Source organism: Cataglyphis hispanica, chromosome 16 (genome assembly GCF_021464435.1).
Source record: "Cataglyphis hispanica isolate Lineage 1 chromosome 16, ULB_Chis1_1.0, whole genome shotgun sequence".
Lineage (NCBI taxonomy): Eukaryota > Metazoa > Arthropoda > Insecta > Hymenoptera > Formicidae > Cataglyphis > Cataglyphis hispanica.
In genome coordinates this window covers 4,328,335-4,353,792 of record NC_065969.1, presented here as the reverse complement: position 1 = coordinate 4,353,792, position 25,458 = coordinate 4,328,335, and the positions used below count along the sequence as shown (strand labels likewise).

General features: G+C 31.6%; 5 protein-coding genes and 1 long non-coding RNA gene across 13 annotated transcripts; 3 read left to right on the top strand and 3 right to left on the bottom strand.

The window, feature by feature from the left end:
- Positions 1–1,659: 1,659 nt before the first annotated feature.
- On the top strand, positions 1,660–4,961 carry LOC126855351 (NADH-cytochrome b5 reductase 3). Of its 2 annotated transcripts, none has more exons than XM_050602919.1 (4): positions 1,660–1,886; positions 3,737–4,063; positions 4,146–4,334; positions 4,462–4,961. In XM_050602919.1, the coding sequence occupies exons 1-4, from the start codon at positions 1,863–1,865 to the stop codon at positions 4,843–4,845; spliced, it is 924 nt and encodes a 307-aa protein (XP_050458876.1). In that variant the 5' UTR covers positions 1,660–1,862; the 3' UTR covers positions 4,846–4,961. The 2 variants fall into 2 exon arrangements, with proteins under 2 accessions (XP_050458876.1, XP_050458877.1); XM_050602920.1 differs by lacking the exon at positions 1,660–1,886 and adding an exon at positions 2,941–3,320.
- An 874-nt stretch (positions 4,962–5,835) lies between these two features.
- On the bottom strand, positions 5,836–8,496 carry LOC126855341 (T-complex protein 1 subunit beta). The gene is made up of 7 exons (XM_050602898.1): positions 8,338–8,496; positions 7,769–8,078; positions 7,256–7,692; positions 7,093–7,170; positions 6,791–7,015; positions 6,177–6,558; positions 5,836–6,040 (listed from the first exon to the last, which is right to left on the bottom strand). Exons 1-7 carry the CDS (start codon positions 8,338–8,340, stop codon positions 5,868–5,870), a joined length of 1,608 nt encoding a protein of 535 aa, XP_050458855.1. The 5' UTR covers positions 8,341–8,496; the 3' UTR covers positions 5,836–5,867.
- Positions 8,497–9,073: 577 nt separating this feature from the next.
- LOC126855354 (trafficking protein particle complex subunit 2-like protein) lies at positions 9,074–10,985 on the bottom strand. Of its 2 annotated transcripts, none has more exons than XM_050602929.1 (7): positions 10,813–10,985; positions 10,525–10,648; positions 9,961–10,004; positions 9,620–9,792; positions 9,446–9,533; positions 9,288–9,367; positions 9,074–9,215 (listed from the first exon to the last, which is right to left on the bottom strand). In XM_050602929.1, exons 1-7 carry the CDS (start codon positions 10,849–10,851, stop codon positions 9,173–9,175), a joined length of 591 nt encoding a protein of 196 aa, XP_050458886.1. In that variant the 5' UTR covers positions 10,852–10,985; the 3' UTR covers positions 9,074–9,172. The 2 variants fall into 2 exon arrangements, with proteins under 2 accessions (XP_050458886.1, XP_050458887.1); XM_050602930.1 differs by having other exon boundaries at positions 9,307–9,367.
- An 86-nt stretch (positions 10,986–11,071) lies between these two features.
- LOC126855340 (digestive cysteine proteinase 1) lies at positions 11,072–15,408 on the top strand. Its single transcript, XM_050602897.1, has 12 exons — positions 11,072–11,220; positions 12,421–12,487; positions 12,575–12,742; positions 12,860–13,032; positions 13,164–13,268; positions 13,334–13,493; positions 13,619–13,811; positions 13,888–14,105; positions 14,183–14,283; positions 14,423–14,554; positions 14,657–14,846; positions 14,934–15,408. The coding sequence occupies exons 2-12, from the start codon at positions 12,448–12,450 to the stop codon at positions 15,116–15,118; spliced, it is 1,665 nt and encodes a 554-aa protein (XP_050458854.1). The 5' UTR covers positions 11,072–11,220; positions 12,421–12,447; the 3' UTR covers positions 15,119–15,408.
- Positions 15,409–15,557: 149 nt separating this feature from the next.
- On the bottom strand, positions 15,558–24,511 carry LOC126855342 (eyes absent homolog 4). 6 transcript variants are annotated; one of them, XM_050602900.1, is made up of 9 exons: positions 23,437–24,511; positions 20,143–20,298; positions 19,592–19,757; positions 19,311–19,494; positions 19,093–19,228; positions 18,489–18,575; positions 17,923–18,188; positions 17,127–17,583; positions 15,558–16,990 (listed from the first exon to the last, which is right to left on the bottom strand). In XM_050602900.1, exons 2-9 carry the CDS (start codon positions 20,252–20,254, stop codon positions 16,809–16,811), a joined length of 1,590 nt encoding a protein of 529 aa, XP_050458857.1. In that variant the 5' UTR covers positions 20,255–20,298; positions 23,437–24,511; the 3' UTR covers positions 15,558–16,808. The 6 variants fall into 6 exon arrangements, with proteins under 6 accessions (XP_050458857.1, XP_050458856.1, XP_050458860.1 ...); XM_050602899.1 differs by having other exon boundaries at positions 20,143–20,264; positions 23,437–24,510; XM_050602903.1 differs by having other exon boundaries at positions 18,489–18,572; positions 20,143–20,264; positions 23,437–24,510.
- On the top strand, positions 21,521–23,430 carry LOC126855358 (uncharacterized). The gene is made up of 4 exons (XR_007688225.1): positions 21,521–21,955; positions 22,459–22,884; positions 23,036–23,210; positions 23,296–23,430. It is a non-coding gene; the product is annotated as an uncharacterized LOC126855358 (long non-coding RNA).
- Positions 24,512–25,458: the final 947 nt, after the last annotated feature.

Sequence of the window (25,458 nt, the reverse complement as noted above, 5' to 3'; positions counted from 1 at the left end):
TATTTCTGTAAAGCAATTCAATGTTTTTATAAAATGTATATGTAAAAACAAATGATATAGAGAGAGAGTATATGTTTTGACTATGCAAAAGAAAACTTATATCTTGCTAAACTGAGACTTGAAAATTGATAAATACTTACCTCTTTATGCAAACTACTGATGCGTCCGTTTTTGCAGTGTGAGATCATGTTAAAAACGATATAAATAAGAAGAATGTTGTCGTAAAGCCACATTGGAATGAAAACTATGAACCAGTTCCATTGTATTCTTTGGTCGAGTCTCAGAACCAGCAGGACCAAGAATATGAGCAAATTGAACCACGTGAACAAGGCGCGATGCAAAACCGCCATGGAAGACAATTAATAATGTACAATTCCAAAATGATTATGCATTTGTACATAATTGATATTTGACAGTCTTAACCTTTTATAGCCAACAGCATGATAAACATATCTATATATATATCTATATATATATATAATAAACTACGTTATTTTCAGTCACTCTACTTTATCGATATTGTTCTGGATTTGACCGTATAATGTTTTAGAATACCATAAGATGACACTGCGTGTTCAAATATTGTGCTAAAATCATATATGTTCAAATCTCTGGGAAAAAAAGAGAAAATTAAATAACACTATTAAAATATTGTTTCTATATATAGTTTTTCTTTTGATTTATACATTTTGGACTTGGAGTAAAGAAAATATATATTGACATTTCGGAGAGAAAGGGAAGGCAGCAAAATAGAGAGCACAATATATGAAAATGAAAAGTATATGCATGTGAGATAACTATAGGAAAATATGCAAAGATTATTATATATTATATAATTCAATAACACTATAGTCATTTCGTTAAAAGTGATGTTATATTTGGTGTTCATTTTTTATAAGATATGTGCTATAATAATACTGTAGCAGTTAATGATAAATTTCAAGTGTAAAAGGTATTTGGAGTTGAAAATGGAACGTAAAAATTTTTTGATGCTGCTCAGTTTTTCGTTATTCAGAAATTATTTCAGCGATGTCCTAGTACGTATTTTTCATTGCGTGTCCTTGCGATAAAGATTTCTAATGATAAATACTGGTTACATTAATAATTATAAATGTTCCTTGAGAATATTGTTAGAAAAAAAACAGTAGCAAAGCATCAATTATCGACGACCAATGAAATCTCACATGCGAGAATACATCATCGTGAAATTATCATACGACAGTCGCGTATCTTGTAAACACTATATATCGTGACCAGTCCTTGGAAAAAAAATAAAAAGGATAACAAAGAAAAAAAGACATTATATACGAACAAAATAAAAGAATAAGAGAAAGGATAAAAGATAGAGAATATAGAATTTATTTTTATTTACATTAATATATTATACAATTTTCCTTGCAGTTTTAAAGTATTATATTTTAAAGTATTATATTATTTTTTGTTTTTTAATTTGTGCTAAAAAAAAAGATCATTAGTTTAATATTACTAGGATCACATAGAACCGCATAAAACTAATTTCTGCGAGATAAGAGATAAGATAATTCGAGATAAACGTTATATTTAAGAATCTTTTTTTTTTTCAGGAAAAAAGGCGGGCAAATTTAACGTGTTTACGCTACTGTCGCATATAATCAATCTTTATATATCTATGATTCGTCGTTCATCTCTTTACTTGTCTGACGATTGTCCGACGTTGGCTCTTTGCTTCTTAGTTGTCTCGTACAATTCTTATCTATAAAAACAGAGTACTAAAATTGAAACAATATGTATCAAAGCAGTTGATCTATGTATAGATTTGGATGAAGTTTATAAAAGTTGTGCGCGCATTTTCTCATGTGTGAAGAAGAGTTGGAATTGAGAATATGAACACAATGATAGATTCTGAAGTATGTATATTTTATATCTGATAGATAGATAAAACCTTTCAAATGTGTTTCAGTGAGTTTCACTTTCAATGTCATATAATATAGAGACATGACAAAGTGAATATTAAGTAAATTCTCGTTTGTTAAAGATATACAGAGTAGTATGTTTGAATAATAACTATTTGAACAACATATATTTATTTAAATTTTAAATAATCTCAAAATTATTTTTCTTAGAAAGTTAAATAGGAACCGTCGTTTTCTCTTTTGATTTTAAAATTTCGGTACCAAAAGTCCTTTTTATTTATCTGATATAAAGATTTTTGTGTATTAAAAATCTGTCAATATACAAAGTCGATATACAAAAATCAAATTTGAAATTATAACTAAAGATAATAGATATGTATAGATAAGAAATATCGCAGTATATTTTTGCATCTTTTAAAATAAACTTAATTTACATTCTAATAATCGTTACTACTAAAATTTTTAGATAATAATATTATTAAAAAAATTAACACAAAACGATGAAATCATTGTGGAACATTCTACATATGCATTTTTTTGCGTTTATATTATTGAAAAAAAAAATTTTTAACGCAATGAAAAATGTTTAACTATAAGATATACATATGCATCGAACATGATATTAATAAAATTATTGCCGCGGAATAAAAATAAAAACTCTTCCTTCAGTTAATATATTCGTAAACAAAAGAAATTCGATACAAAAGAAATTGAATACGTATGATTGATATATGCTAATCGAGATCGCTCATCTTTGCCAATATCAAACCAAGAGTCGTATTTTCTGTATGATAATTATATGTTAATTATATCATATCGAACTGTTATTTTCGTATCAATGAGTTTGTTGTTTATTCATATGAAAAATTATATATCACAAAATAAGTATACAATCGGATTGTGAAGGGAAAAAGAAATGAAATGAAACACAGAGGAAGTGCAACTGTAAACGCTAGCAGATCAAATTCCTAACGTTCCTTCGCTGACTGCGCATACGTGCGAAAGATATGTACTGATATGCGACTTGTTGGCCTCTACGACAGATCGGTCGATGACAAAAAGACACGTTCTTTAACGTAATACATAATGTCTCTTGTGATGCGACTATAAATACATGCGCCTAATGGTCCTATTCCGAAAACGTGAGAAGCCGAGTCTATTTTAACGGATTCGAGTGGGTCCGCGTGTCCCGTTGACCCTATGGCCATCTAAACCAGTCTTAGACGGCGAGAGTAGCGTCGAGCATTGGCTACTCGTTCGCGAACAGCTCAAGGTTCTCCGATCTCGCGAGATTACCGCTGGAATTTCGCAATTCACAATTCATGACGTTGTCTGTCCGCGTTTTTCTTTAACCTCTTTCTCTCGCGCGCGCGTTTCGGGTCCACGTGGGTTGTCGGGTCGACCGCGATGCAAAACGTACGAGCATTGGTATGTGGCCGATTTCGATCGAAATAAAAAAATTGCTTGCTATCTCGCGAACATTCCAAGGACATCGAACGATGCTTTGTACTTTGGCCTTTGGCGTGATATTTTTTTTGTGATAATTTGCTAAAAAAATTCGCATTTATAGCGAATGTATTTGATATGTAAAAAGAGATGATTTATATATCTCGATTTATAAATATTATTCTGTGAAAATTCGATAATTTGTATTAATATTAATTCTAAAAAATATAAAAATTCGCGTCTTCATATCCCTCATAATCTAAAAATTTTCAATAGAGTTTATATCTAAAATTTAGGGAAATATTTAAAATAGACAAATTTATATTGTAAAAATTAAGTTCTACAAATCAAAATATGTGCTGTCATATGTATATTCTAACAAAATTTTATATTTTCAGGTGTCTGTCTTGGCTGCAGTGGGAACAATAGTTGTTATAGGAGTCGCATTTAAAATATACAAATCTTGGAATGAGAAAAGAAAAAAGTCTCCAATATTACTGGTTGATCCGTTAGTCAAGTATAGTTTACCTTTAATCCAAAAAGACATAATAAGTCATGATACAAGAAAGTTTAGATTCGGATTACCAACACCGAATCATGTTCTGGGTCTACCTATTGGTCAACATGTACATTTAACTGCAAGAATCGGAGAAGAAGTTGTGATACGGTCGTATACACCTGTTTCAAGTGACGATGATCATGGCTATGTGGATCTTGTCATCAAGGTAAATAACAGAGTTATTAAATTAATTATAATATAAGAAAATAATGATAAGGCACGTTTTTTTAATCATACATGTTTCTCAGGTATATTTCAAGAACGTGCATCCAAAATTTCCAGAGGGGGGAAAATTATCTCAATATTTGGAGAACATGGAAATAGGTGACACCATTGACTTCAGAGGTCCATCTGGTAGATTGGTTTACAAAGGAAATGGAAAGATTTCTATAAAAATTCTTAGGAAAGAACCACCTGTGGAATATAATGTTAAAAAAGTAAATACATATATTAAATATGATTATTGTGCTATAAATTTGTGTTCTTGTTATCATTATTAAGAGTAATTCTATGTATTTCTTAAAGGAATGTAAAAATAATTTACATATATTTCTCTTTATCTAGATTGTCATGCTTGCTGGTGGTACAGGCATTACACCGATGCTGCAGTTAATTCGTGCAATAATAAAAGATCCCACAGATGAAACTCAAACTTCCTTATTATTTGCTAATCAGACTGAGAAAGATATTTTGTTACGAGATGAATTAGACGATATTGCCAAAAGACATCCAAATAAATTGAAACTCTGGTACACATTAGATACAAGTAGTGAGGGATGGCCTTACAGCACAGGTTATATCAACACTGATATGATACAGAAACATATGTTCCCACCATCATTAGATACCATTGTGCTGATGTGTGGTCCACCTCCGATGATTAATTTTGCTTGTACTCCTAATCTCGATAAACTTGGTTATGATACTAAATTACGATTCGCATATTGATTTATTATGCAGAGCATTGTAGAAAGTTTGCATCTGGCAAAGATTTGCTTACTTCTAGTACTTCAATAAAGTCGGAGGTAAATTTCTAATAATAAATTGTTGATAAATGTATATAATCTGCTTTATATTAATTATGATGGATATTGAGTGATTCAATGTCAATCAAAAATTTATCTGCCAACTTTCCATTAAAACTTATCTGTAAAGACAACTCAAACAGTATTGTGTGATTAGTATATAAGTGTTATGAATTTATCAACAAACTACAATTGTGCTATATATGAAAATATTTATCCATATAAAGTTGTACAAAAAAAAACATCAAAAAATCTTTCTTTTCTTTTTTATACATAAGATTGATTGATAAATAGAATTCATAGGATTTTAAAATGAACATCAAAAAATCAAATTTACACGGAATAACTTTTTCCTTATGGCTAAGATATAATTTATTCAATCCTATAATTTATTTATTATAAAATAGTATATAAAAACATGACTATTATTATATTATTAATGTAGAATCAAATACAAAATACAAAATATTAATTGTATAAATATTTCTAATATTGTAATATTATAATAATATAATATTATAATATTGTATTAATATTTATAATGGCATAAAAATATTTTTCAAAGTAAAAAATTTATTAATGTTGAACCTATTGTATTGTTATAAAAAAATTCTGAATACAGAGATGTTTTGCTTATTGTACAATATCTCGTTTGAAAATTTGGGAGAAATAGAATACTATTCTTATACAAATATAACACAATGTTTAAAGCAATGTGGATAAAATATTCTGCTTAGTGTGATATTGGTACATTAATAATATCAAATCTCATATAGCATCCTGGACAAGAGAAACTAATCTGTAGTAAAATAATACTTCAATATATCTTGTTAATTAAATATGTTAATTTTAGAGGTTGCACGAAAAAGTAATGGCAATTGTAATAATATGTGAAAGTATCATAAAATCGAAGCAGAGGTTAAAAGTCCTTTATTTAAATAACGATTAACAACGTCCTCTATCTTGAGTACGTTTCCTCGGAGCCGCTCGCAAAATATTATCCACACGCAGTATCATTTCTGCTGCTTCAGCTGCGCTTACAAGAACTTGTCTTTTTACTATCCAGGATTCAGTGATTCCTAGGCGCTTCATGCAACCAATTTTACCCAATTCCATGTCTGCAAAGTCATACAATAAATTTAGTTTAGTACATTCTGTCATAAAAGCTATTCACACATGCAATAATATATTATATATCACAAAGTATCATATTTGATAAATGTAGCAATTATAGAAATGTACTTAAAAACTTGCCTAATCCCATGGTGCTATTGCCAGAATTATGCGCAGCTCTCAGCTCGCTAATCAGTTGCGCAGAGTCATAGCCAGCATTGTCAGCAATAACGGTCGGTAATTGCGTCAACGCTCGTGCAAATGCCTCCATCGCGACCGCTTCCTTACCCGGCGTGGAAGCAGCCGCTCGCATAACGGCACAAGCCATGATCATCTCGCTGCATCCGCCGCCGTAGACTATTCTCGACTCGCGCACTGTAGCGGCTAAAACGCAGAGTGCATCGTGCAACGACCTCTCAGCCTCATCGATGATCTGCTGGGTCGCGCCGCGAATAACAACAGTGCACGCTTCACCTAATGGAACTCCAGAGAATCTCAGGAGTGTATCTTCCCCTATCATTACCTATGTATCATAAACTATATGTAATATATCGATTAAATATGTAATATATATAATTTGTGTATGTATGTCATGTTACTATTTCTGTTAATTATATAATAATGTATATTAATGTAAATGTATAATATAAAAAAATTAAATTATAATGTAAATTATAATCGCATTACGAATGCTATATCGCGGATGTTTGAAACATCGAATTGCAAGGAAAAAAAAAAATTAGCGATCAGCTTACTTGCTCAATAAGATCGCATTTTCCAAGCTTGACTAAGTCTGGATTGTCAAAGGTGCTGACTATTTCACCGCCGGTAACGAGCGCTAATCTTTCGATACCATCGAAATCTGCATGTTCGATGGCCATAATTCCGGCGTCAGCGAACAATTGTTCTGGATAATTGTAAATTAACTGTCTGTTGATGAAAACATTGCATCCATGCTTCAAGATCTTGTCGACCTTATCCTAAAATAAAATGCAGAAATTTATTGCACACATTTATTACAGGTTTAGGAATTAAAAAAATTGGGTGTAAATTTTACCTTCATCTTTTCTTTTTCCGCAGATTCTAATTCTGCAATCTTTGCCATTGAATCCACACGAACTCTAGAACCAAATACCTTGAAACAAAAATGTATGCAATGTTAGAGTCATTTAGATAATTGAGAAAAATATTATATTTATATGTATAAGAGAAATGTATACCTTGATTTTGTCTGTGTCCATAGATGTATTAGCGATAAGTATGCGTGCGTCGCTGACTTTTTGTGGTTGATGAACACCAGGCTTCTTATCCAACAGGAATCCTTCGTCCAAGAACGAATCAGCGAGCGTCGCCCCACGTTTCTTTATAACTTGAATAGCGGACAAGTTACCGGAACCTTTAAGACGTACCACCGCGTCAACCGCGAGCTTGCTGAAATGTTCCTTATGTTGTGATAAGATCTTGGAGCTCAACGTTGTACGTGCGATGTTCAATAAATCTTCGCGAAAACGTTCAGGATCTGCCGAGTTATTTGCTGATGCATTAATCAAAGCTTCTGTTGCTACATTAGTAGCAATTCTCCAACCGATAATAATAGTCTGTGGATGAATCTTTTGATTCTCAATCAATTTCTCCGCTTCTCGCAAAAGTTCAGCAGCTGCAAAAAGGCATAAAAGAAAGTCAAGCAATGTTTAAAATTAATCCTAAGTTCAAATAAATAATATTGTATGTACCAAAAACAGTGACTGAAGTAGTGCCATCTCCTACTTCATCGTCTTGGACACGAGACATGTCTACCAAAATTTTAGCAGCCGGATTATCAACACCAATGCTCTTAAGGATGGTAGCACCATCGTTAGTAACTTGCACTTGTCCTGCCGACCTTCCATAAGATACAAGTATCTTGTCCATACCCTTAGGACCTAGAGTGGATTTTACTAGATCTCCAATGGCTATAACTCCAATGAACGAACAGATTCTAGCAGTCTCCGCCTTTTCTTCTTCGGCATCAGGTTTGAAGATTCTCACAGGATTCAAGGATGACTTAGAACAAACAATTTGGTAACCAATTTACTTATCGACAATTATTTAAAAAAAGTTTAAAATCACAATTCCTGAATATCACATCGTGCAACATTGTAATGTAGTTGAAATTATCGCGTATAAATCTTTCTGCTATTTCGACGAAATACATGCGCCATTTGTCATACTTTTAGGAGACCGGGTTCTTCACCGGGATCGAGGCTAACGTTTACTCCAATTTTCAGGTGAGAAAGATTACGAGACCGCGTGCTTTACTTACCATTGTAAATCAATATTAGTATTTTCCTGCAAATCACACAAATTCGTACGGAAACGAAAACGATTGTCGTCTTCAAATGAACAGACACAACGGCAAATGTTCGTGAATGTTCGTAATCACTCACGTTTCAGATAGCTACCGCCATGCGACTTAATTTTCGACCCATCTCCATAGAACATTCGATTCGTCTTCTGCCTGTCGATGATTCGCTGTAACGTGGACATCGAGATGTAAGAACGAATTATAAAGCAGGATTAAGATGACGGATGCAGAAATAGACCAATAGGAAAGGATTTTGAAAGGTCGAGTATATCCATCGTATAAATGCGATATTTACTTTTTAGCGCGACACAATATCATTCTGAATTTAATTCCTTTTATAGCCCGATTTGAAAGCAGATGAATCGATGAATTGAAATGAGATATATCCATGAAAGAGATAGCTAAGCACAGGTAAGAAAGCAAATAAGAAACAGAAACATGGTATCAACAATAAAATTTTTTATAATTGATCAAGAAATATTATTTATAAAAGATTCGAAAAAGGGAGAATTTTATGGAATTACTGTACCAAAACTCTCTCTCTCTCTTTCTCTTTCTTTTTGTCGTGTGAATTTTAGCAACAATAATAAAATTATAAATCAATTATAAATACATATTTATAAGGGGAAAACATGCGAAAAATTAAAAGGAAATAAGTATGGAAATTCAGAAAACAATTAATAAGTGTTCCAAATATTTTACACAGTTATATCAAGTTATTTATTACAGAGTATTTATAATGCAGTTCGTGTTTTGTGATGATGAATTATTTTTTAAACATTTTTATAGGATATTATATAACACCCATTATTTCCAGCACTGACATATTGAATGATCTGAAAAACCAAGTTATATAGTATATTTTCATTACTTATACATATGATAGATTGAAGAGTGCAAATACTTACTTAGAAATTATTTGGTCACCTGGAATGTAAAATGGATTGCAAACAGCATTGGAGTATGCAGCATGTAACTTTTTGAAAATCTGTTAGGAAGATTACAAAATATGATTAATGAATTATCAAAATCGAATGGATATGAAAAGAAAAAAATAAAGCATTACCATTTTCACTTCATTATCCCTTAATGATACATTAGATGATTGTAATACTATGACAAATTTAATTTTTGTATTAGTCGCATAACCATATCTAAAAACAGAAGGGTGTTAGTATGCATTTAATATATAATTTGTATCTCTTATAGAAGATGATACTCTTTGTGCGATGTTGCATACATTTTATATTCTTCAGTTGCAAACAACAAGCCCAAGTATAAGTCGCGGATATCAACTGTGGTTTTATTTCCTACATTCAGTTTTTCTTCTATAATATCAATTGACGTATGTACTTTATAATGAAATTGCAGAGCAGAGGCTTCATCCGCACACTTGATGTATTTTGGAGAGTTCTGCAAAGTATTTATTAATTAATCGCAAAAAATTAAATCTTTATAGCTTAAAGAAGAATGTACTAAGATAAATTTGAATATATGTAGACGTTTCACTAAATGAAAAAAAAAAATTATTCATTTAATTAAGCGTAACCTGCAAATTCAAAAAGAACATAATATACTTGCATCTTTGCCAATTACAGCTACACAAGCGGCCATTTTAGGAGATTCTAGGAAAGCACAAGAAAAAGATTTATTATAATATGTCACACATTTTTTGCTGAACGTATTCCTAGATGAAAATAATCGTGGGAGTAAAAGTTCCGAATCTAGTAACGATACTAGGTTAGAATAACTGTACTAGTATATGTGCAGTCGTTTGAATAATTAAAATGTTATTTTTCGATGGAAAAATTATAGTAAAAAATATATAATGCAATAATAACTAAAATTTATTTATATACATTACTGTATCATACAATATGCAAATACGCATATATATATATATATATAAAACTATGTGTATATACATATACATTATAACATTACAAATCAATTTTATAATTTATGAAAGTTTTATACTGCATTGAGCAATGTATATAATTAATATTAAATTATAAAGTATATAATTAATACAGTATTTATGCAATATTAAGTCTCTTCTTTATTATTAGTCATAATATCTTCTCTTCAAAGTTCTGTACTTGCGCAACATGTATAAAGCTTCTAATTCTTTTATTACAAAATTACCGTGTCCTATCATTTTATCTATTTTTTCAGGATCAGTTTCTGTTTTGTTTTTATCAAAGGCTCTCCTCAGCTTAGTCCTGAAATATTGATATCCCTTTGGATAGTCTCGGCCCATGAACAATAGCTGGAAAAAAAAAATGCAATAAGGAAGAAATTATAAACAAAAAAATTAATAAAAAAATTAAATTTTGAAACTTGTTATAAAATTAATATTAAAGTATATTAATCATTAAAATAAGATATGTTGAATATTAAAATATGTAATATACATAGAGAATACTTTATTACCGTTTTATATAATTGAATAACTTTAGTACGCTGTGACATGGCATATGATAGATCTCCAAGTTGAACTATTTTACATATAAACACTGGAGAAAAATCAATTGTAACAAGCGATTATTATTGGTCTTGAGTATTTCCATTGTAGATGGATGACGAAAATTTTAAAAATTGATAGTGTGAACTACGCTTTATGAAATGCGGTATGAACTGTACTTGTCGATTTATATGTGTTGCCATTCATTCACGAGTACGAACCGCGTTCTAACAATTTAGCTTCTCATGTTTATATCAAATATATCTATAAAGGAAATTTTCCTCTTTTGCGAACGCAAGCAGATGATAAAGTATCGTATTCAGCGCATTGTTCTTGTGTCCTGAACGAGAGACAAGTCTCATTTCATTGCGATTGAGGTAAATTTCACGATACATATACTCGTATGTCCATAACTTAAACGACCGTTTTTTAATTGTATTATCGTTATGCAATGTTTTTTAACGAGATAACATCATTGAGCATTATTCTTTTAATGGATTTTTCTTTATTTTTAACTAATCGCCAAACGTATTTTCAGCTTTATGTTTATCGAACATTTTAGTTTGAGATTTAATTGAATAATTCTCGAGTGAAAGAAATGCTCATGAAAATCGAATCTAAAATTGCTTTTGAATTTTGTGTTGATTAAAAAGTCTGTTAGGATCTAATATCAGAATAGAATGTAAAAAAAAACATAAATAACGTAATAATATATTATTTTGTTATATAATTTCAACAATAATAGTAGTTTTAAGAAGAAAAACAAAATAATTTCAAGCTATATATGCGATTCTTCGGTATTTTCTTTTTATTTATTTTTATATTTACAATATAAATTTCTTTGAGAAACTAATACATAACACACACATACACAATGTACATTTTATTTTACATTTATATATACATATCTGTATACAGTAAATTTACTACAGTAGATTACTGGTTTTTTTTCATGATAAATATTACTTGTCATTTTAATAATATCCATTGTTGCAATTATTCATTTTGTGTCCTTTTTCTATTATCTTTTTTTAGATAAGAAAAATGCAATAGTACGCACATTAATTTTGATTAATGTATATAATGTATTTATCCATCAATCAATTAGATTACTGTTTTTTTTTCCCTTTCATGATAAATATTATTTGTTATTTTGATAATACTCATTGTGCAAATATCCATTGTGTATTTTTTCTATTGTCTCTTTGAATGAGAGAAATGCAATAGAGTATATGCACATTAATTTGATTAATATATAATATATATGTTTGTCCATTCATCAATCAGATTAGTTTTTTCTTTTTTTCATGATAAATATTATTTGTTATTTTGATAATAACCATTGTTGCAAATATCCATTTTGTCTTTTTCCTATTGTCTCTTTTTAGATAAGAAAAATGCAATAGTATGTATATTAATTTGATTAATGTATACATGTATCCATCCATCAATCAATATAATCCTATTAGATCAGCAGTGTTATCAGAATGATAAGTGTATAAATAGAGTGCATAAATAAATGAATATAAATAAAGTGTATATAAGTAAATAAATGTTTCCTTCACTGTGCATTTCAGACACAAGTCCATTTCAACACAAAGAAAATGTCTAACTTTAGAAGTAGCATATTTTTAATATTTTGCGGTAAGTAATTAATATATAATATATTTATATATATATTGTTAATTTATTTTTTTAATTATCTTCAATACATTTTTTAATTTTATATAGGGATATGTTATGCAGCAGCTATTTCCGAAAAAATTATAACAGCACCAATATTCAGCAGAACATATACGACAAAAGGAACTTTGTATATACCATATGCGGAGATTCAGGAGCCTTTTTACGCATGGTATGATGGCAACAGTGGATCTAGTCGGATTGATTATTATGGAGGTATTTTTGAAAACAATAACATACTTTTATTTATTTTTTATTTAAATATAGGCTATGTTATATATATAGCATATATAATGTATGAATAATGTACATAAATCCTTTTTTCTTCAATAGGAATGGTTAAGACTTTTCAACTGATGAATAAAGGGGAATATGGAACCAGCATAAAAGTAGCACCTGTTACCACTGAAAGTGTTACTAATGAAGAAACATGTCTTCAAGTAAATGGCACTATTGATATGAAAATACAGCCACAATCTATTGTTCCAGATCCCTCAGAAATGGAGGTAAAAAAAATAGTTGTAAATACAATAAACAATTTTAGAAATATGTACATAAAAAATATATGTATTTAACATGCTTTTTATATAATTAATATAATGAGAATAGAATTTAATACAATGGAATTAATATATAGTGCATTGGCGAAGAGATGATCAATGGATTGTTATGTGAGAAATGGCGACTCGTAGAACAAATTGAAGAAAAGACGAATAAATATACACTCTGGATACGTTATAAGGTAGGAATTGAATTATTTGTGTGTGCAATAATGTAACATCTGCAAGATATAAATTATCTTTGCAGAAATCACCATATCTACCAGAAGTTAAGGAACCCATTCCTGTAAGATATGAAATGAGAGGATTTAATAGTCTTTTAGGCTCGCATTATGATCATTATTACTTGGAATATGATTGGTATTCCTTTGATAAACCTTCTGCTGATGTCTTTAAAATAACAGAAAGTATGTATGTAAAATACCTGATTTTTAAAATAATTATTAGTTTGTTCCAGAATTTTTTTTAATGTCAAAATAATATTATTTTTAGATTAAATTTGGTTACAAAAAACATTATTTATTATTTGCAGATGCAACATGCATTGGCTTCCCAGGTCCAGGTGATAAACACATATACACTTTTAATCCAATGCGTGAATTCATTCATAATTATGAGGACCATTTGGATGAAGCATTTGATACATTCAAAAAGACCCATGAGAAAAATTACAAAAATGACTTGGATCACACGTACCGCAAAGACTTATTTAGACAAAATATAAGGTACCGAGAGAGATTTTGTCAGAGAGAATACACATATATTATAAGGATTATTGTTACTGTATACAAAAATTTTCAGATATATCCATTCTATAAATCGCGCCAATTTGGGCTATCAGTTAAAGGTAAATCATTTGACAGATCACAGTGATCTTGAATTAAAAGCTTTACGAGGCAAGCAATATACTCCAGGTTACAATGGTGGAGCACCATTCCCGCATAATATCAAGGAGGAAATTGCAGATATTCCTGACAGTATAGATTGGCGATTGTATGGTGCTGTGACACCAGTCAAAGGTAATTCATGGATAATATTGCATTTTGATGTTACATGCACTAATATTGTACATGTATATTGTATTTTATTTTAACAGATCAATCGGTTTGTGGTTCTTGTTGGAGTTTTGGTACCACTGGAACAATAGAAGGTGCATACTTTTTGAAACATAATGAGTTGGTGCGTTTGTCTCAACAGGTAAGTAATTTATTATCAGTATCAAAATTTATAGATTTTTATTATTTTATTGTTTACGCGATTATTATAGTTTTCATATTATTAAGTAAACTTTTAATGTTAATATACAGGGAGTAATACTGAAATATAATTATTATAGGCTCTTATCGATTGTTCGTGGGGCTTTGGTAATAACGGATGCGACGGTGGAGAAGATTTCCGTTCATATGAATGGATCATGAAGCATGGTGGCTTACCTACTGAAGATGATTATGGTGGTTACTTGGGACAAGTAAAGTATTCGATTACGATTTATTGGAAAATGAACTGAAACTTATTTGATTCATATAATTTGTATATACAAAACAAAAGATGTACAAATAATTCTTTTTAGGATGGATACTGTCATGTAAATAATGTAACGTTGACAGCTAAGATCACAGGATTCGTCAATGTTACTCCACGCAGCGTAGATGCTTTGAAGATTGCCATTGCTAAGCACGGTCCCATTTCCGTCGCTATTGACGCCTCTCTCAAGACATTCTCTTTCTATTCTCATGGAGTGTACTACGATCCAACTTGTGGTATGAGATTTCAACACTTATTACAATTTCTAAAATTTTTAACAACTTTCTTTACTCAATTATTATATTCTTGGATTCTCACAAAAGGCAATACAGAGGATAGATTAGATCATGCTGTTTTGGCCGTTGGATATGGCACTATGAATGGAAAGGGCTATTGGCTGGTAAAGAACTCCTGGTCGAATTACTGGGGCAATGATGGATATATTCTAATGGCTCAGCAAGACGACAATTGTGGAATTCTTCTTGCTCCTACATATGTTACTATGTAAAAATATCTATTTTTTTGTAAGAAAAACCATATATATATCTTTATTTCTAAAAACTAAAACATTATATAAAGCGCTCTCTAAGATCTTAGTTAACAAAAGCTTACGTAGTAAGAGGAAAATTACGAGAGGCTACATAAAATATGTTTAATTTAGTTTCATAATGAATGTTTCATAATGAATATAAACTGTAATAAATTGTTGAAGATTCCACTTATTATATATGTTAAGGGAACATACGGAAATTATATATAATAATATGGGGGAAATAAAATTTTTCTTAATAAAAAGCATCCATGGATTTTTGAAATAAGCATATATATACTTCAAGCAAAGAATTCTATATTTTTCTCCAAAATAGAAAGTTGATATTAAATTAATATCATATAATTTAAAAAATATAGATTTGCAATATAATTTTTTAAATTTATAAATAATTTTTTGATAAATCTTAACTTTTCATTTTTTTGGAACACAAACGCTATTTCATATTTTTAATTATATTTTTATTAATAGCTTTGTTAACGAATAATACGATATAATTCAGAAATTTTTATAAACTATTTTTACACGTAACGATATCAACCGTAATTAGCAGTTACTAATTCGTTTCTTTTTTTATTATATTAATTAATGCATTTTTCTGTTTCTCAAATAGCCTTGTACAAGTTCAAAATACGCGATAATAACTATATAATATTTTTACAAATATATATAAATACTTTTCCTAGAGCATGTGTGTATTTATATCTAGTAAAGAGCATATAGTAATGTTTAATTGATATGGATACTTTCAAAATATATATAAATAATGCTGCTTATAATTATATCTGCAATTATATCCACATACAAGCTAAAGGAATGTAGAAATTATGAACGTGAGCCATTTATGAAAATAAAAATGGAAATGTATCGAACTCTTAAATTAACTTTTTGTAATAAATTTACGTGTAAAAGTATCGTGATAATTATTAAGCAAACAATAACTATTAATTCATGTTAAAAATGATATTGGTGGCGAACAAATCGTAATGAAAACTCATTGGTCTCTGATAAAATCTATTATCGTACATTAGTAAAAATTGTTTGATTTCGTCGTCATTGCAAAAAATCCAGATGTAGTATAATTAAGTACATAAAAGAAGAGTGTATATATATATATATATATATACACACACATATATATATATATATATATATATATATATATATATATATATATATATACATATATATATACACTTTTCGTAGATTTTAGTTTATACAGTACACGTGTGACTACAGAGCCGTTGCTAAAGTCAAAAGTCCGAAAGAATAATGTATAAGTTTTTATGTATCCGAACTTTTTTCTGCAACTTCCGCTCGTTATCACTAAAAATCTTACTTTCATATTACTTTCTATATCACTTGCGAACGTGTTAACGTTCTATCGAGCTTGTGAAATATTTCGATATCGGCGAATATAGCCATGACATGGAGGCGTGGAGCTTCCTTTTACGTATATATTATACACAATAAGTTATAGAAATGATAAGAACTGTTTCAAAAAAAGAGGGAAAAGGAGAAATACAATTAAGCATGATTTCGTCACTGGTTTTCCTTGCTTAGACGCAATGTAATCTCTTCTTATAACCGAAACCGCGTTCTGATCTTGTGTATTCTCTCTTCATATATATATGTATTTTTATTTTGATTAAAGGAACCCCATTTTTAAGGCATTGTACAGGGCTTGAGTATCCGAATGGCTATTTATTCTCCAGAAGGGAAAGTTATGTGCTCGTGCTGCTGTCTCCTCGTCTGAATCGTCACCTATTACTACGTACGTACATCTACGCCCAAATCGAGCAACTACTCTACCGAAACAGCTCTCTTTTCCTAAAACGGTAAAAAATAACTTTGCTATCATTCTATAAAGCAATGAAAAGAAAACATTGAATTTCTAATTTATGAAAAGAACAAAAATATATAGTGATTATAATTAATTATTCCTTTGTTCGATATATGTAATTACCGATTTTGGAGGCCGAATATATATTTTCAACAGGGAATATCCCGCCGATACCGAAGAGCAAGACTTTGGAGAGCGCGGGTACCAGCTGCGTGGTCGTTACCAGGATGTTGATGCAGTGATCCCTCTTATTGATGATGTTGAGACACTCGACAGCCGACGTCAACCATTTATCAGTCAGCACCTCGATCTCGGAACGCAACTGCAGCCACTGTTCGCGCTTGGCCGTGCCCAATAGACCGCCCACGTTGTTGCGATATTTGGAATAGATTTCTTTAATTATGCGATAACGAAATGCAAGTTTCCTCATCCAATCGACGCCGCCTCGTACGCCGGATGCCAGGCATATCCCATTGTTTGCGGTCGCACATTGGAAACCGTCAGTCGCAAAGTTGTAGGAGGACAAATCCTGTCCGTTATCGTCTGATGAAACGTCATCTATGTGCACTTGATCACAATCCTATAGAGAAAAAATATAGATGCTGAGAACTTCTATAAAATTACACACCATATTCATAAATCAGGTACTATCCTAGAACTATCATTTATGAATAGCAATGATAAACATTCTGTCTTGTTGAAAAATCCTAAGAAATAGCGTACAAAATATTATATATAATTATAGTTACTAGATTAAATACTCGTAATCTACTAATTAAATATTCATATAAGAAAATATACACATTTTGTATATATTTTCTTATGTCTAGAAGAGTTGCTCAGGTATTTTTTTATTTTATATATTATGCACATGTATGTATGTATATCAAATTTATGTGTAACAGAAAGATTTTATCACCTCGACATCATTGAAGAAAAAGTGCGTATCTGCCAAATTGAATATCATCTCCTCCATTCTGTACGCCGCTTGGGATAAAAGAAGCGGATCCTTACGGTGCTTCGAGGCGAATTGTCCGGTCAGCAATGAGTGAAACACAACTATGGTTTCGTCCAAGTCCCAAATGAATATACGTTCGGGGCCGGCTTCCGTCGTGTCTGCGGAACCGATACTGTTTCCGCTTCCGCTCTGTCTCCTTCCGCGCCTGCATGGCTTCGTCGTCGCTACTGCAAAAGCAAGAGCATTTGTGAAAATGCCGTTTGCTCATTGAGATTAATATTTTTTAATCTCATTATATGAGAACAAAGTAAATATATTATTCTATTATTTTCTTTCTCTAAATATTAAAGTGATTGTTATCTCATACACAATATTCTTCAAAAAATATTGTAGCAATGTTTTTTTTTTTTTTAACTAGATATAACAAAAATTCAGATTCAGTTGAAATGGCTAGATCGGTGACTAAAATGTTTGGAAAACTATATGCGTATTAAAACAAAACAAGAGATACGAATCGGTGATGTTACCTTCGATATTTGCCGTTTCCCGTGCGGTTAAATCGCTCGCATCATGCGTTGTCGGGTCCACCGTGAGCGCGGACTTTGTTGAATCTTCTTGCGAAATGATTAGTTAATTGCAATTATTTGACATAAGGAGAAATTAAACGTGCGCGAATGATTTTTCTTATTTTAAAAATGATGGAAATATACAGATTTGAAATATTACGAAGCTAATGTAGGCCCGTTAATATGGATTTTCAAAAGTGTGAATTTATCCTTTGAATAAGCGATTTACATATGAAAATTTTATTTTTACTGTTTTATATCAGACACACATACACATGTATACATATCATTTTTTAACAACAGTTTACGCAATCATATTTTATTTATTCCTTAAGAGCATTCTACAATGACAGTAACAAGGCTATAGTAGAGAGTACAGTGTTTTTAGTGATTTTAAGATCGGAAATAACGAAATTAACAATTCCCGTTTGGCGCACTCTACTGCCTTACTCTTTACTTTTATTGCCTACTGCCATTGTAGACTGCTCTTTACAGGAAATTTCATTCACGAGAGATAGAGAAAAAGAAGTAAGAGAAAGCGCGTGATTTAATAAAAAAAACTTACCAGCAAAATTGATGTTGCCAATGTTGAAGGAGGTCGGCGGCGCATGATAACCGGGTACAGGATAATATCCGGAATACTGTAGCGGTACCCTGTCGTTTCCGTACAAACTACTGCTATAAGCGCTATAATCTAATTTCTGAAAGAGAGAATGTTTAATTTATAAAAAAGAGACTATCACATTTGCATTCGGAGGAAAATTTATGGAAATAAAACATCACCTGAGTAGCCGATGATATATTTTGCGCGACATTCGGAAATGTTGTCGTCCCGCTGTTGTAACCGGCATAAGGTGTATACTGTGTCATCGAGCTTGACGATGTGTAAGAGTTTAGGTAGTGCGTGCTCTGCAAGCTCGCATTTTTTGAAACTGTCGTCGATCCGTAAGGCGGCGGGTTATATAGACTAAGAGAAGAAAAAAGGGCGAATAAAAAGATGAGTTTTTGCGCTGATAGAAAATTATCTGTGCACGAACTAATAATTTATCGCACGAATTAAGTACCTGTTGTAATATTGATTGGCATCATACAGGGATCCATAATCCGCCTTTTCCATCGAATCCGGATACTCCTGCTCCTTCTCCTCGGCATTCTCGTCGATGTAGAGTTCACCGCTGGGGACACTATCGTTTTCCGGACAGTCCTGCACCTCGTTTTTAACTTCGGTCTCTTGTATGAAAATGAACAGGTAAGAATATGTCACTTATAAATATTGTTTTCTAAAATATCTGTGCACTTAACGATGAACAATTGCCAACACAATTTCCGAATTTTTTGTATTGAAATTGTTTTCGAGAAATAGAGATTTATAATAATTGTCATGAAAAAAATGACGAAGTATAAGTGCACTAATAAATGAATGATCATTATTATGCGATTACTAAGTTTAACTCAATATTTATTTCAAGATAAAGTATATTCTCGCCTTCTGCTTGTATAAAAATAGTGTTAATAATATTTAATCTATCTTGGATCTATTTGCTGAAGGTATATGTGGTCATTTGATCGATGCACATTTACTCTACGCCAGTGCTGTTAAAGATTTCCTATTTACCATTATTTACAGCGCGAGGATGCTGCACCGAGGCTTCTGTCGAGGAAGACACGTTGCCAGCATTGTCTAAAACCCCTGCTGGTTTTGTCGGATCATTGTCCTCGGTTAACATATCACTCTATCTGTATGACATAAATCACCTTTTCACTTTTACGCCTGAGAAAAGAATTAAAGAATGAACAACACGTGAGAAAAGAATGAAGAGATAATTTACGAGTTAATGGAGTAATAAGTTAAATCATTTTAATTAGAAACTTTCAATATTTTGGAGTCTCAATATATCTGTTGCGGAAAGGTCGAATAAAATAATCACAATAAACATAATCAAAATAAACCACAAATATAAAAAGAATCATGGAGTAAACATACAAAATCCTATGTGTAATATATATATATATATATATATATATATATATATATATATATATAAAATTAATAAAATAATATTAATATGTAATACATATGTATGTATATATTAATATTATTATATTAAATACAAATAATAATATAATACTTTCTGTAGTTTTTAATTTAATATGATACATTAAACGATTGCACTTTAAAGTAGTGATTCTACAGGTGAAAGAAGATTGCACCTGCGAGGTCGCAGGGGCTCATTCGCATGTGAACTTCATTATTGTCTGCCAATTGCGTGTCGAAGAGGAGTGACTGGTCGGGTAGGCGTACACCACGAAGCATCGAAAGCAACCAATGGAACTTCTCACGTTTTACATTATGTATTCTTTATGTTGCCAAGTCACTATCTATCTGCACTCCGCCCTGTTGTATATATATATATATATATATATATATATATATATATATATATGTATACATACATATATGTATATATCTCACGCCATGGAAAGTACCTTCTACACGAGAGCTCCTTCATCGTCAAGGTGTAACTATGCAGATATAATTTTTTTTTTAATGAGAATATAAGTGCATCTCATATATCTTGTCATAATTTTTTCCGATATTTAAAATTGAATAAGAATCTCGTATGTATATAAATAATAGACATTACATATAAGTTTAACATTTTAGACGGCAGGCAGAACGCAAATAGATATATTGACTTATATAGTCGATTGTTATTTCTTTTGATTGCTGTTATTTGGTTATTGTTTCAAATTTTTTTCTAATCAAGATGATAGTTTATATTACTAATTTGTATTTATATTTAGTTTATATATTAATTATATTAATTATATTAATTATATTCAGTTTATATATTAATTTATATATTACTAATTTATATTTAGTTTATATTACGAATAATGCACGTAGAAATGTTAAAGAAAACAAAATTTTTTAATTCGTTATTAGATTTGAATCTTCATTTAGAATGTTCATTCTAAATCATAATTTTTCAGATCGATATTTTCTATACGAGATCGTCCGCATATTAATCGAAGGATATATCACTATTACGGCACGATACGAATTTATCACCACCCTGTATATCATTGCTCATCTCGCCGCACATAATGTACGCCGGCAAAGCGAGATGAAAGGCACTCTGCTTATCAAAACAAAAGGCTTGTACCGAAGTGTTTATCGCGGGCGAGTTGCTTAGCTTGCTGTCTGGCTGGCTGTCCGTCAACCGTCAGGGAAATGAAATGCAACGAAATAAGAAGAATGTCGGCTCGCTTTTTCTCTCTCTTTCTCGCCCGCAGGACTCTTCAGTCTCGGGTCGGCTTACGTCGTTGACCATAAGAAAGAAAAGGAAGAGCAAAGCGCTAAGGATGGCTACAGTTCGTCGAGACAAAAGCTTTTTGTCTCGAGCCTACCTAGCCGCGTGTCAGAAGTAAGAAACGAAAGTTTTTCAGAGGGTGCGTCTCTCGAAAATATTGTTTTTCCGCCCGGGTTCCCATTCATAATAGCTTGAGTTCATTATTGCCTGAGCAAAGTATGTTAATCATTAAACGCTCTAATAGCTCGAGATCTTTTTACGAGACACATTGCTATAATTTAAAAAAAAAGTGGTTTTTTCCACAACCGAATTCTCTTTGGATAACAGATTCGTATCATTGTTCCAATTATTATAATGTTCTGATGCTAATTTTTAATTTATTAACATTAATTTTTTTATAAAATTTTAAATCCAAACTGTTAAATAATTCTTTAGTTATATTTTAGCATGAAATAATTTTTTTAAAAGAATCAATATATTTTACTCATGTTTTCATGTTATTATCTATATTTTTAATTAGATTTCATTTTCTTCTAGATAATCTTTGAAAAAATCTTGTTATTTTTCTATAATGAATTCTAAACTGAATCTTTCTAACTTGTTTCTTTTGATTTCAGTTTTCGCACTCTTTCATTAATAAATAATGTATACAAGAATTAGTATTGGTACGCCAATTTATTACGCTAATTTATACGTGAGCGTTACAAACAAATGAAGAGAAACCGTCGTTAACCAGGCTTTTTGGAGAGAATGTATTGTCTGATATACTACGCAACGGCCAATTAAAATACATTACTGTTCTAACGAGCCGAATGAGATGCATAAGTTACGCATGCTCAATTGATAATGACGTTTTACGCGTGTGTGCGAACGACAGATCTCTCGCCTCTAATACAGCAAAAACGTTACACTTGCAAAATTTTATCAAGCGCTAAGATAGACTCAATTATCATTATCAGTATTTCTCACCTCGTTATTATCTTATGAAAAATCGAGGACCGAGAAGAAGCATAATTTTTGAAGAGTTTTAATAAACAAATCAAGTTAGTGAAATAATAATAAAATTTATTTAATAAAATATATACACACTATGTTAAGTTTTTAGAAATTATAAATTTATATATAGTAATATATTTAGAATTTATTAATACAAAGATAAATGAAGAAAAATGTGTTTTTATGTTTTTTTTTCAGTTACATGAGATTTACAATTCCGGAAATTTTAATATCAATAACATGCTATTGTTGAGGATTTATCTAAACAAGCCAACTCTGCCTCATACAGGAATGGATATTGAGTCTTCCACGAACTTAAATAAGTTAATAATTGATAATTGAGAAACTGAAACTTAAGTCTAGCCGAAAATATGTAAGTGCGATTATTATATGTTTGAAAAAAAAACGATCTATCCTATATTTTAACTTTCTTTTCACTAAATTTTATTTTTTATTAGTAAACTCTCAACATGATTGACGCAGCACAATCCTGATTCTACTCTCGTCAAAAATCTTTCGTAAGGAACATAAGGAAAAAAAGGAAGAAAAAGCAAAATTATTTCTTCGTGATAAGTCTAATTGAGTAAAATTGAGCAAACCTTGCGTCTCGTCGTTCCAGATTCGAGGGAGTAATGCACGTTCAAGGAAGCCTTCGGCGATTTCCTCCCGAAAACAGCATCATTATCCCAGGACTACGTAACGCGTGCGGATGTGCGTACGTATTAGGTGCTCGTAAATGCGTCGTATCAAGATACGCACATCTATAATGTTGTCAATTCACTTTTCTCGCACTTTCCGCGACCACGGAAACATCGTCGCTCGTCTACGGTCCACCCTGTCTGTGCGTTACGTTTCGCGCACCGCCCGGCATATACGCGCGCACACGCACGCAGAAAGTACAGAGGAAACACCGTCGTCGAATCACGATAATATCCGCGTCGATCAGTCGACGTTTACGTTTCGAGTTTGTGGAGACTGTGGATGGATGTTGCGTGCGGCAGATCTCTCCTGCCACAGGATCACTGTCCGTCCGTTCGCGTCCGAGGGCTGCACCCCGCCGGAAAAATATGCCACTTGTCGCGATCGTCGAAAATCGAAAGAAATTTTTCGCGCTTATGATATTTCCTTCGATTTGTTTTTTCGGTGGATCCTTCACGACGTATTCGTTACCATTGTTTCACCGGCGCGTAGAGTACATAGAGATGTGCGTATATGTGGCGGGCACTGCCGTATGTGTGCAATATGCCACGGCCTGTGGAGTTCTGAGCATGCGAAATGTCGCCTGCCACCCCCGCCCGATGGTCACGTGGTCGCCCGTTCGTTCAGCTCCTCTCGCACCTTCTCTTCTTTATCCCTTTTTTCTCTCTCTCTCTTCCCTCTCTCCCTCCCCTCTCTCTCTCGTCTCCTCTTTATCTCTCTTTGTTTACCGCTCTCACGGTATTTCGTCCTTTAACCTCCACTTTTCTATTCTCTTCTTTCTGTCTTTTTTTCTTTCTTTTTTGCTGTTTGTCTTTCTATTCTTTAAATGATTGCAAGTGCTCACCATGTGCATCCTGAGGAAATCTTATTCAGGATAATATATTGTTTTTCTTTCTTGATCTCTCTCTCTCTTTTCCTTATTCATTCTATTATCTTTTCTCATCATCGCTTCTCTCCTTTTCTTTCTTTCCTCTACTTTTTATATTTTATGTTCTACACATATTTGTATGTAAGAATTATTTAGATAATATATCTATCTTTTTGTTTCAGAATCGCAATAAAAATCATCCGTCTTTTATTCGATCATTTCTATTTCTTTCTCTTTCTGTACTTTTCGTCTTGCTTTTACTAGCAGACAGACTGCTCATTAATTAGAATGAAAAAAGATAACGGGCCACGCTCATGGTATGTGATGGCGCAAGAGATAAGAAAGAAGAGAGAGACGAAAAAGATGGAGACAAAGATGAGAAAAGAAAAAGAGAAAGATAAGTCCTTATATTAACGGGGGAGAAAGATGGTTCTACTCCCTACATTCCCTTTACATAATTGTCATCTTCTGTCACTATTTATTTGTACGAATCGCTTGACAATGACGCTCTTCTCTGATGCGGGGCAGGTTTTCTTGAAAGAACAAGGATCTATATTAAATTAAAAGGATTATAAGGATCTAAATGTGGGTGATCTTAGATAAGAGTCGTAGAATACGTGTTTTAGGACTTTACGAATTAGCATGTAGGATAAAAGGAAGAAAGAGAAGCGTCACTCGCGCATTTCCACGACGAATGCACTATAGTTTTATATGTAAAATACTACCATATTTATTTTATTTTATCTTATATTTTTTTATTTTTATATTAGACATCAGAATTACTGCCAATCAAGTGTCCGATTTTGATATTATTATAAATAATAAACAGCAATATTAATGTTTATCATAAATCGGAAAAATGATTGTTCTGGCAAAGAAACTGCCAAAAATAAAATTTATTAATTAAAATTCATCGGTCTCTTTTTGTATTCGCAAATCGTGACGCAATCTCTTTCGGTCTTTCTTTTTCTCGAGAGGAAAGAGCGGGGAAGATAAAGAATTCTTGACGGGAGGTCCACGCCACCGAGGCAATACGTCATACTCGATGGGTTCC

Excerpts from the sequence above, each read along its gene's own strand:
- LOC126855351 (XM_050602919.1), top strand. The coding sequence starts at position 1,863 with ATGAACACAATGATAGATTCTGAA. Across the intron at positions 1,887-3,736 it reads ACACAATGATAGATTCTGAA|GTGTCTGTCTTGGCTGCAGT; the intron begins GTATGTATATTT and ends TTATATTTTCAG. Across the intron at positions 4,335-4,461 it reads TGGAATATAATGTTAAAAAA|ATTGTCATGCTTGCTGGTGG; the intron begins GTAAATACATAT and ends CTCTTTATCTAG.
- LOC126855341 (XM_050602898.1), bottom strand. Across the intron at positions 6,559-6,790 it reads AATGCGATCTTATTGAGCAA|GTAATGATAGGGGAAGATAC; the intron begins GTAAGCTGATCG and ends TATGATACATAG. Across the intron at positions 6,041-6,176 it reads CAATAGCACCATGGGATTAG|ACATGGAATTGGGTAAAATT; the intron begins GCAAGTTTTTAA and ends ATGACTTTGCAG.
- LOC126855342 (XM_050602900.1), bottom strand. The coding sequence starts at position 20,254 with ATGTTAACCGAGGACAATGATCCGACAAAACCAGCAGGGGTTTTAGAC. Across the intron at positions 19,758-20,142 it reads TCCTCGCGCTGTAAATAATG|AGACCGAAGTTAAAAACGAG; the intron begins GTAAATAGGAAA and ends TTTTCATACAAG. Across the intron at positions 16,991-17,126 it reads ATATTCGGCCTCCAAAATCG|GAAAAGAGAGCTGTTTCGGT; the intron begins GTAATTACATAT and ends TTACCGTTTTAG.
- LOC126855340 (XM_050602897.1), top strand. The coding sequence starts at position 12,448 with ATGTCTAACTTTAGAAGTAGCATATTTTTAATATTTTGCG. Across the intron at positions 12,488-12,574 it reads CATATTTTTAATATTTTGCG|GGATATGTTATGCAGCAGCT; the intron begins GTAAGTAATTAA and ends AATTTTATATAG. Across the intron at positions 13,033-13,163 it reads CAGATCCCTCAGAAATGGAG|TGCATTGGCGAAGAGATGAT; the intron begins GTAAAAAAAATA and ends ATTAATATATAG.
- LOC126855354 (XM_050602929.1), bottom strand. The coding sequence starts at position 10,851 with ATGTCACAGCGTACTAAAGTTATTCAATTATATAAAACG. Across the intron at positions 10,005-10,524 it reads AGATAAAATGATAGGACACG|AATCTCCTAAAATGGCCGCT; the intron begins GTAATTTTGTAA and ends GTGCTTTCCTAG. Across the intron at positions 9,216-9,287 it reads GGTGACCAAATAATTTCTAA|ATCATTCAATATGTCAGTGC; the intron begins GTAAGTATTTGC and ends TTGGTTTTTCAG.